This window comes from Brachyistius frenatus, unplaced genomic scaffold (genome assembly GCF_029030835.1).
Source record: "Brachyistius frenatus isolate BFR_SWC_R1_liver_20210118 unplaced genomic scaffold, ASM2903083v1 Contig_6, whole genome shotgun sequence".
In the NCBI taxonomy this organism is placed as follows: Eukaryota; Metazoa; Chordata; class Actinopteri; family Embiotocidae; genus Brachyistius; species Brachyistius frenatus.
Window position 1 is genome coordinate 3,701,587 of NW_027210605.1, and position 10,914 is coordinate 3,712,500.

Here is a 10,914-nt window from a genome sequence, read left to right on the forward strand (position 1 = left end):
GTTATTGGTTTAAATGTTAATTGTGTCAAATGGATTATTTTATTTTACAATCATTATTATACTCAAGACTCAAAACCTTTATTTTGCAGCATACAACATGTAGGCCTTACAGGTGCAGGGAAATGTTTTTACCTGAGAGCTTTGCTTGAAATAAAAAATAAACAAACAATAAATAGCCTACATAAACATATGCACAACTATTTACCAAAAAGCTGTAAAGATAGTAAATATGAAACTTTATTTATCATTATAGCATATATTTATGTTTTTTAATCCCTCCCAAATTCAGCGTTTTGTGTTTTAAGACCTCCTCAAACATTAAATGATGCAAATCCTGGTGGTTTATCCTCATTTGATGAAATATGGAAATAAAGCCGGGCCAGAGTTCAGGAAAAACAACTTTTTGTGGCAGTGTCAGCACCTTAACACAGAAAGTGTTGCCCCTCTACGATTCAGACCAGAGGTTAAACAGTCCCTATGGGATCTACTCCAAGTGAATGAATCTGGCCTGAGAATGAAAACATGATTCTGCTGTTTTGAATTGACCACACGGTGGCGCTGAAGGCCAGCGGGCTGACTTCTCCTCGCCAACTTGTGTTTGCTGTGTCATCCGTGATTCTCGACGTAATTGGTGGGGGATCCAGGTGATCCCCGTGAAATACAAATCACAATTTACTTTTACTTTCACTTTCATTTAAAGCTATATGTGATGAAAATATTCCAATCAGGTCACTATATCGAAAGGATAACATGATTGGGAACAACATGGGGCTACCGTGGACAAAATCAATTAGACAGCTGTGGATTATATGCGTGTTTTACACTGAATGACCTTGTCAGTTCAATTCATGTAATCAAACTTTAAATCTTTGGGACTTCAGGAATTTCCAAAACTTCCATCATGTTGTTCCCAGTTAGGCAGAGGTGTATCATACTGTCGGATTTCCATAATCACCATGCATTATTCACCAGGAATATTCTCTGAGGGTTTAGGTGGGAATGGGGCTTGGATAATGAAGGCTAATTTCCCCGGTGACAGAACCCTTCAAATTAATCCATCTGACCTGCCTTTATATAGTGAGAGAGGGACTCTTGGAGGAGGGGATGGGGGTGGGGGTGGGTGTTAAAGGGTATGATCCTCACTAGTCACGCACAAACACACACACACACACACACACACACACACACCCCTTGCGGTGTTTTCCGGGATCACGCCACCGCTTCCACTTGGGATCCACAGCAGCAGCGATATGGCTGATCAACACGGGACGGGACGGCGCTGATCACAAGCGAAAGTTAATACAAAGGATGACTTATTGCCGATCAACAATGCACTTATTCAGGCGAGCGGACTCGGCGACAGGCCGTGTAACACTGGGATAAGAAATACCCCGCGGGTAGCAGGCGATCTGGCGTGTTTTGTAGCAAAGTAGTTGGAGGAACTTGTCGCAGTGGATTCATCTCGGCGTGTTGCCTGGATTACCACACACAAACGGAACAATAAGTCTCCTGCAGAAGAAACACGAGCAGGTCAGTGGCAGCGGTGTTATGTTTTTTTTTTTTTTTTATGTGTTTGTTTATGTTCGGCCAGTCTTGTTTTGATCCTGTATGTTGGAATAACCGGCCACCGATAACCATGTTGTCGTATCATCGGACATTGCAGGTGGCCTTATTTTTCGACTCGTCAAAATAAAAGGTGTTTTAATGATCGTGACTGGGCTACAACTAGTGTGGGATACTTTGGTGCTCCTCGCGGGGTAGGGACATTAAAGTGACACCATGTCAGATACAACCGATAAACGGCGACCAAATAAGAATGGGAAGTTTTTGAAGCGATTTATTTGGGGAAAAAAAAAAAAAAAAAAAAATTCAGACATTTTGGTGCCCTAACTCGTGCAAATGCACATCTAGATGTCGTGATAATCTCTGAGATGACCCTCGGTTCCATTTCCACAGAGTTTCTGAGCCGGCCGGGGCGGCTGTCTAACTTTTCTTTGCCCTGCCTCATTCTCCTCCTCCCGGATACTTGCGTCAGGAAAACACGGGGAGAGAGGAACTGACCGAAAACGCAAAAGGCCCGGAAAGGTCGGCGAATCTCTGCCAGCCAGGCCCGACGTGAAGCGCCGCGTGTTGGGTTTGTGGGATTCATACGTACTGGCTCAGCCTGCAGTCATGTCGAGCAACTACACGGGACATCAGGACCTTCTCTCGTCCGCAAATGTGACGGCACAGTGCTGCGGTCCCGCGGCGTTGTCGCTAATAACCTCGCGGATGTGGGGCGAACACCAAATTAGGTTGAACAATTAGTAATGCCATTGGTAAACGCATGTCTCTGAACGCGTAATGTCTTAGCAGCGTGTTGGGAGTATCATTTAGCGCTAAATTATATATGTCACGGTGGATGTCCAGATTGAAAATCATGCGCACCCGTCAGTTCTTTTGCCCTTGCGATGCACCCAGACTGACAAATCAAACTAATCCCATAATAATAACCCCCCTCTAGGACCTATACTTTTTTTTTTATTGTCTATTTAAATGCCCTATACAATATAACTATACTATCTCATCTCATGACCTTTTATGTTCTTATAGGGCTCTTTCTTTCTTTCTTTCTTTCTTTCTTTCTTGTGGTTTAGGGGGTATAAGAAAACATGGATGGACTTGAGTATCACGATGTTTCGTGACACTGTGTGGATGCTCAAAATACTGTATTGATTTTCAATAGTAGTTTACATGCAAAGATTCGTGGCAGGCTCAGATTGCACTCAAACTCCTGCTATAATGTTGGATGTTACATGGAAATGCAAACGCAGATCCCACTGTTCTGATTGCATAAAAAAAGTAAACTTGGAAAAAAAAAAGTTTTTAATCTTAATTGTATGCATTTGCTGGTGTGTTCTTTATACTGTGACAGTTTTCCTAATAGTTAAAAAAAAAAAAGGAGCAATTTAATCACAGGAAAAGGGCCGCACTGAGATTTATAATTGCTTTTACCGCACTGCCTTGACTATTAATAATACGGATATAATGTACAATGATACAACATTGAACATCAGTTTGATTATTTTGATTTACATTGTATTTTTTGCATCATCTGCCATATAGGCTTTGGAAAGCTATTCTAATTAATAATGTGGTATTGACTTCAATCACATTTCTTAGGCTGAAATGAAGTTGTGAAAATCATTCTGTACTTTGCGTGATCGTTGTGTGCCAGATCTGCCAACATTCATTCATTCAGAGTCAAACACTATTCTCCCTCTTTTCTTGTGGCTGAAATGGCATTTCTGATCTTTTGCCTGTTCTTTTGCACTTTGTTTTGAGTCTGCTTGTGCTCATTCATTAATCTTCTTTCTGTATTTTGTTCTCTTTATCTAACTCTGGAGATTTGGGTTCAGCGATGGAGGAGATGTTGAGGAGAAGCCATTGGGCTTATGAAGAGAATGGGCTGTTGTTTGACTTATCTGTTTGTTTATGTGTGTTTGTGTGGATGTGTGTGGGATTCTGTAGTTGGGCAGATTTGTGCATTACTCATGCATCCTCAGGCCGCTTTGCAGAGGCAGTGTTTTGAGTGGCACTGAGTTCCCGTTCCACTGTGCCACATTGCATGTGTGTGCATGCATGCGTATGATTCATGTGTCACTGAATTGCAGAAGAATGCTTGTTTGTGATGAAAAGGACAAAAAAAAGAGAGGTGCAGGGTGTAAGACGATAGGGCTGGAACAAAATGAGACCTTGGTCAAACAAATACAAAATACATTTCGTGGTCTTTTTGTATGTAGTTGTGTCATTTATGCAGCTAGCTGTGTGTGTGTATAACACATAGTTTCTGCAGGCTCAGATCCTTAGGTCCATTCCTTCTTTGGCCTCCTAAAGGGCATAAATTGGCAGAGGAATCCTAGAGCCAGGCTGGCATGGATTGCATGATGCAGTGCTCTGTAGCATCTCAAGAACTGGAGGGCTGGAAGTTTTCTCTGTGTGTGTGTGTGTGGTGCGCGCAAGTATAGACAGATGTGAATTGTGAATTCTCAGCTTTTTTGCCTCTCTCTGTCTCCTTCTTTTCTCTACCTCAGAGACTGAAACTGTGGTTCCAGCCTGGGTCTGTAACCTAGCAACCTAAATGGTGTGTGTGTCTTGAATACATCAGACTATGTTCTTCTTCTGTCCTCCTCAAGGGTGTGTCAGTTCATCTCACCTCACCTCCAAGCTACCACAACCATGCAACCACCGCACGCATGCATTTGGAAACACGTGCACATGCTCACAGGCTGTTAACAGACACAAATAAATAACTTGGTACAAAGACGGTGATGGTTTTATTGCTTCAGTCCTTTGTACTACTCACCTTTTGACCTCTGCTTCCTTGTGTTTGTTTTATTAAACATACAACGTTATAATTCTTGTGAATTCATGTACTATGTTGCTTTCTAAAATGGCAGAGGTGTCTGTACTGCCATTGAATGGCTGGAGGAGTAAGTGTAACCTCTGTCATCTGGAATGTGTCCCTCCATTAAGTGGGAGTTATGTATCAGAGTAGTGCCTGGTTTGCCAGGTGTCTGGTGAGTGTGGCCCGCACATGCTACAGCCTGGATCCACATGTCTTGTCCCACTCGCTGGTGTGTCTCTGCCAAGCTCTTCACACAGCCACGTTCATCATCTTATACCCTCTAAAATGTCTTTTTATCATCTTTAAGTTTAAAAGTCTAATGGCCCTTAGTTTATTTCAACATTACAACATACAGCAATATGTATAATACAAAAATGTTGATATAAAGTAATCAAAAGCCATTAATTCAGTCGTCGGGAAGAAATGTCTATTTTTATTTCTGCATATATCCATTACAGATTAAAGAGAAGATTTCATCTTTGTGCAATCGTACGAAAAGTCTGTGGGTGTATGTGGCACTTTATAAAAAAATTCAGAAACAGATAAGACGGGAAAACTTTGCAACTCTAGGGTAACAACAACAACTATGTATGAATAAGTAAGTTATTAGTTTCCGTAAAATGAATGTTTCCTTATTTTGTGACGCTGTAAGGTAATAGAGAGACAAACCCTTATTCTATCATACTTTAAATAGAATGAGAAATCTCAACTACATATATGACATACAGTGGTTTCCTGAAGTATTTCCCTCTATGACCCGCTGGGTACTGAGATTCCCATTACTGCCTGTGCTAATTCAACAGAGATAAGATGAAGACTGTGAAATTAGTTATTATTGTCTGTCTATGTCTGTGCGCGCATGCCTGGATATGGGCATACATGTGAGTTAATGATAGCATTGATATTAATTTATCTGGGTAATAAGCAGAGCATTAGAGATCAGCTGTTTCCCATAATGTAACTCGTTTCTTCCCGAAAATTTGTGGATGATCACTGCAAGGTTGAACGAGGAGAACCCAATCTCCTTGTCCAAGCAGGCTTCTTTTTTAATGAAGTCTGGGAAAACATGCAAATGAGGGGGGAGGGAGATTTGTTCCACACTGATAATCCACATAACGGATGATGTGAAATGCATGTGAGCTGCTTTCCTTTTGCTCTTTTGTTCTCTTTTTTTTTTTAACTTTCTTTTTTTTCTGTCTTAGAAATAAATCCAGCTAAGGTGCAAACCACATCAAACTGGACTCATGTAAACTGACAGAGGCAATGTTGTTGGCAATAGATACTCTCCTAAACTCATCCTGTGGTGAAAAAAAGCCAGTTGTCTCGAGTGAGGATGTTTGAATTCCCTCGGAGCGCTGGTTGTGTCTAATAGGCCTGAAAGACTGAGAGCCTGAAAGGATGAATGGCTTTTGTTGAAGCCTCCCAGGTTGGACACAAAGAGAAAGGCAGTGGGTGCAATGTGTATTTGTGTCTATCAGTGTGTGTGTGTGTGCACTTGTGCATGTCAGCTCCAGAGCCCTTATGGGTTTAGATAGACAGAGCAAGAAGTGGATGGGAGACAGAAATACTCTGCCATAGCTGCCGCTACCTCCAGGCCAGTACAGCAGAGCATAGTGGAATACGACAAACAAAGTGACTTCCACTCACAGAAACACACACATGCAAAGACACATATACTGTACAGACACTGGCAAACCAGATATGAAATGTCTGCTAAGGGGCACTCCAAACAATATATAACTTTGAAAGCTTACTTACGCTAAGAGGTATACAAGCCCAAATACACAATACACATAGTTGGGTCACCAGTGAATATACAGAGCACTTTGCTTTAAAAACAATATGTGCTTTCTCCTCCATTTATTTTACAGATGGGATGTTTCTTTGTCTTTTGTGACATCATATATTCTGTACCGTGTTTGAAACCAGATTTCCATTAAAATAGTTTTGGTTTATATCACAAGGACAGCAGTGTATAATGGACTACTGTGCAATCAGATATAAATTTTGTATGTATATAGAGTAAGACACTTATTCTTGTGTCATATGATAAGTTGTCTGCCATTTTTGTGTTACGACACTTTAGACTGAAGTTTATATAGTGTGGATTCATGGCATGAATAGTTGATGGAGCAGCCAGTAAAATGTGTGTCGATCACAGCTCATCGAGGAAAGCCGCTCTCGTCTGAAACCTCGGGGGATCTGCACAGTCAGCCATTTACATGTTTTTTTTTGTATAATTTTTGTTTGTTGTTCTATTTCTCTCTGCCTCTCTGGGTTTCTCTCTCTCTCTCTCTCTCTCTCTCTCTCTCTCTCTCTCTCTCTCTCTCTCTCTCTCTCATTCTTTGTCTTTCATTCTGCAATGTTTGCACTTGGAATACATAACAATGAGAACACACGCTGCGTGAGCAAACACAATCATTGGGAACCCAAAGAACGGTAGAAAATGCGCAGAGGCTGCACTGCACTAGTTTCATTGTGCAATGAAGATTAACGGGGTAGTGTGAATGTAGCTGTTGATGGTCATAATGAGAACAAGGTCCATGATTATGATGTCGGAGTTGCAGGTGGTGCTTTTGATGATAATGATGATGTTGGTGGTTTGTCCTCCCCCTTAGGCCCGTGGGCCCTGGTGGTGAGCTTGAGAAGATGGACAGGATGAAGATAATCAAGCGGAGGCTGTCCATGTCTCTACGCAGCGCTCGGCCTGTGGATGACTCTCTGTCTGAACTTGCAGAACAGATGGCCTTGGATGAGCCATCCACAGCGAGGGACAATGGTGAGACACATGAACAAGTGCACTCGCACACATGTACAGTACACACAAACACCTCAGCAGAAACCATCACACAAGCATACACTATGTGTAAGGGCACCTATTTCAAAATTCACAGCTCACAAACCAACTTAAAAATATGTTACATGAATTAAATCTAAGACTCAATGTGAATTATATCTATAAACTGCAGAACAGAAGAAGCTCTAAAAAAATTTAGCAAGGCAGCATTTGTTGTCATTATGATGAAGAGTCATTGTTTCACCTCTATAACCCTCCTGGAAATCAAACGGTGATTAGTTTGACTCCAGCATCTGTTGTATCCAGTGTCTTACCACCCATGATCCATTATTAAAGAGCAGTTCCTCATGTTCTCTAACAGTTTAAGACCTCACGACTTCATTTGAAGATCTTTCAGTACATGAAGAGTCATTAAATAATATAGTGTTTTGAAACTGACAGTGTAGGTGGAAAAGGTCAAAATAAAGGTCACTCTTGCTCGTTGTAAGTGATGCATGAAGGTAATGCTGAAATTATTGCAGCACATATTGCACTTCTCCTCCACTCTTGTATGTCCTTCATTTCGTTTGTTAATGCAACTATCCTATAAGCAGTATGTGCTCATGTTTCAAAAACCTGTGTGTGCTCAATACTCTCATAAAGACATGGAAACACAAAACTGACGCACAGTTTCACCTGAGCTTTCAAACCCACTGAAACCATCCTAACCGTCATCATCTTTACCTCATCATCGGGTTCATCACAATGAATTTCACTGTTCACTTTATTTTGCTGCGTATCATCAAAACTGAGAGGCAGAGTAAGCTGGAAGTGTGTGGGAATTCCCAAAGCTATGTGATTTCAGAGACACTGCTTTTATGTATTCGCATGAGAAAAAGAAAATGTCATAGCTTCTGGAAAAAAGTGTGAAAAGCAATGTCATTCTTGGAAACTCTGGGTGCCATCTGCTGGGCACCTTGCAGGATTGCAGGTCCAACTCTAGGGAAAAAAAACATTCAGAGACCTCACACCCAGACACTGTCTGAACATGTTCAGCTTTGTGTGTGTTTGTGTCCTATTCTGGCACCAGGCAGAAACCAGGTCAGAACATAGAGCAGGGGAGGTTGCCTCTGCTTCAGCAGATGCTTTTGTCTCGGAGAACAAGAAAGAAAACAAGAGAAGTCACAGTGTTCAAATACAACTGTGTTTTGTTGGCTGCTTTGCAATTTGGTTACAAGGAGCATTTTTGTTTGTTCATTGCCGCTGTTATTTCAGCTCCCCGGCTGCAATATCCATTTTTCTACCCGATTAATTTCACTCACTGCCACTGCCTTTTCCTTCTATTTTTACATTCCTCTCTTTTGTCTTGAGTAGCTCGGGCTATGTCAGTTCATTTCCAGAGAAAGCAAGCAGCAAGTGAGAGAGGGAGTGGGATGGAGGAAGTGATGTAGAGGATGAGGAGAGGGACATTAAACTTTAACAACTACTCTACATTACCAAGTTCTCTTGCCCTTTTCCCTTGCTGTATCACCACCCTCCTCACATCTCTATATATATTAGTCAGACGGTGCGAAAGAGCGGTAAAAAAATAATTCTCACATTTTTCAAAGTGCTAATGAGAAGCTGGTGCTACTGACCTCAGAGCTGTTCTTCAACTGTATTTTTAGTGGACTGGTTTTACAGTAAGCGAGACTAGAAAGGTAATCGCGTGAGGGATCTAGGGAAACATTCAACCGTATTGCCTGATAAACACAGTAGAATTTAAAGTGCAATGTGGAGGAAATTATTTGAAAGATAGGAGATGTGACACATTGGCTTCCACTTTTACATTAAGGATTCATTAATAAGACTCAATGTGAAAGAAAGGTGATGATGCATGCAGGCTGACAGGGAGGGTGATTTATCAGGTTACGGTAATTTGCTTTGAAAAACCCCTGGAGCAGGAGTTAAAAATGTTCTACCACATTTAGCTAAATATATGTTGCAGTCCTTCCATCAGGGATTTGATTAGCTCTCTGGCCTGTTTCCTACAGTGCATCTGCTTGTTTGTTTGTGTGCATGTCTGTCCTTGTTACTATCTGTTCTTTGTATTCAGCCTCATCAGTCAGTGACTTCACATATTTTCCACTTTGCATGCCTTATACACTTTCCATTTTGATTCATATTACTGTGTGCCACAACGGTTTCCTCTCACATGACTACAGCAACTGTTAGCATTCTCTCCTTTTGATCTATCACTGCTACATATTGTACTGTTCCTACATGTTCTGCTTCCTGTCTGTGTCTGGTCTCTGTGTGACCTTGTGCCGTCTTCTTTTCCTCTTTCTCTTATTCTCCCCTTCCCTACAATTCCTGTCATCTGCTACTTCTTATTGCCTTTGTCCCCTCTCCTCTGCTTTTTCTCAACTCTTCATCCCTCTTTTTTTCTCCCCCTTCATTCTAATCCTGCTTTTTCTGGTTTCGACCGCTTCCTATTTTTCTGTTGTGTCGACCTGCTACCGTTCCGAGTTTTTTTCCCCCCTCTCTTTCTTGCCTTTTCTTGTACTCTCCTCCTCTCTGCCCTCGTTTCCTCCTTCTCCCTGGCTATCCGTCTACGCTGTGCATCACAGAACCCATGGTGGTGTGCGCTGTGCACCCTCCCGCCTCCCATAGTGCTCCCTCCTTCCTGCGTCAATATGCCGGTCATCTGGGCCGCACCGCCCTGCGCAGAGAGCCGGGTGGGGGGCTGGAAAGAGACAGAGCCTTCCTGAGCCTGCACAGGACTGGATCTTTGGGTACACACACACACACACACACACACACACACACACACACACACACACACACACACACACACACACACACACACACACACACACACACACACACACACACACACACACACACACACAACTACAAGCACCCAAACAAACTACTCTGTATGCCACCACAGGCCATTTCACCTGTTTATAAAGTATTGTTAAGGTTTAAATTACCCAAATATATAAACTACTTAGCATACATATAGATTACCTTGTCTTCAACTAGCTACATCATAACTGTTGCATACACAGAAATGTCTCGGTAAGAATAAACAGATAATGTAAGTACAGTTGCATTGACAAGTCCTATTTTGTTACTAATACTAAAGTACTTCTACGCAAGTGAAACTTTGAATTCAGGACTTTTACTAGTAGTCAAGTTTTTTTTTTGCCTTCAGGCTACTTATTGTCAAACAAATTCATTCCCTCTGGCAGACAATTTTGAAACTTTTTCCTTGTCTGTGCTGTAATATATGTATGTATGTATGTATGTATATGTATTTTATTTCAACCAGAACAGAATATTAGGCTTGAGCAATACTGCCCCCTGTGGGTGGAAAGTCAGTCACTGATGTCACTTAGATGTAAATTTTAATTACCATAAGATCGTGTGCGTGTCTGTGTGCGTGTGTACATTTTCACTGAGTGTAAAACTGTATTTACTGATACAATTTAGCCATCCTGACAACATTTAATATGAATGTGGAAGGATAAAACTTCAATGACCTTAATCCAACATACAGATACATGCACACACTCGCAACACTGACATGCTCACACAATCACTTTTTCCTTCTGTCTGCATTATATAATGTGGTCTGTGGCTATATGGATCCCAGTAATCTAATTTCCCACTGTGGCAGAACGGCTTATATCAGAGCAGTAGGGCAGAACGCGCTAAGGAAAGGGAAGTCAAGGATGGATGAAAAGAGAGGGAAATGAAGATGATG

At 41.6% G+C, this 10,914-nt stretch overlaps 1 protein-coding gene across 6 annotated transcripts in view; it reads left to right on the forward strand.

Moving 5' to 3' along the window:
• Positions 1–1,234: 1,234 nt before the first annotated feature.
• The window catches only part of LOC138637138 (cyclin-dependent kinase 17-like), a 37,839-nt gene continuing 28,159 nt past the window's right edge, over positions 1,235–10,914 (forward strand). For 3 of the 6 annotated variants that reach the window (XR_011312344.1, XM_069725623.1, XM_069725643.1), the window contains exons 1-3: positions 1,235–1,530; positions 7,006–7,166; positions 9,773–9,937. Coding sequence is in view for 5 of the 6 variants with exons in the window: in XM_069725623.1 (XP_069581724.1) it covers positions 7,037–7,166; positions 9,773–9,937 (295 nt within the window). In the remaining variant the exon portion in view is untranslated. Of the gene's footprint in view, positions 1,531–4,073; positions 4,124–7,005; positions 7,167–9,772; positions 9,938–10,914 lie in introns of all 6 variants that reach the window. The other 3 variants (XM_069725663.1, XM_069725671.1, XM_069725635.1) reach the window with 2 other exon arrangements.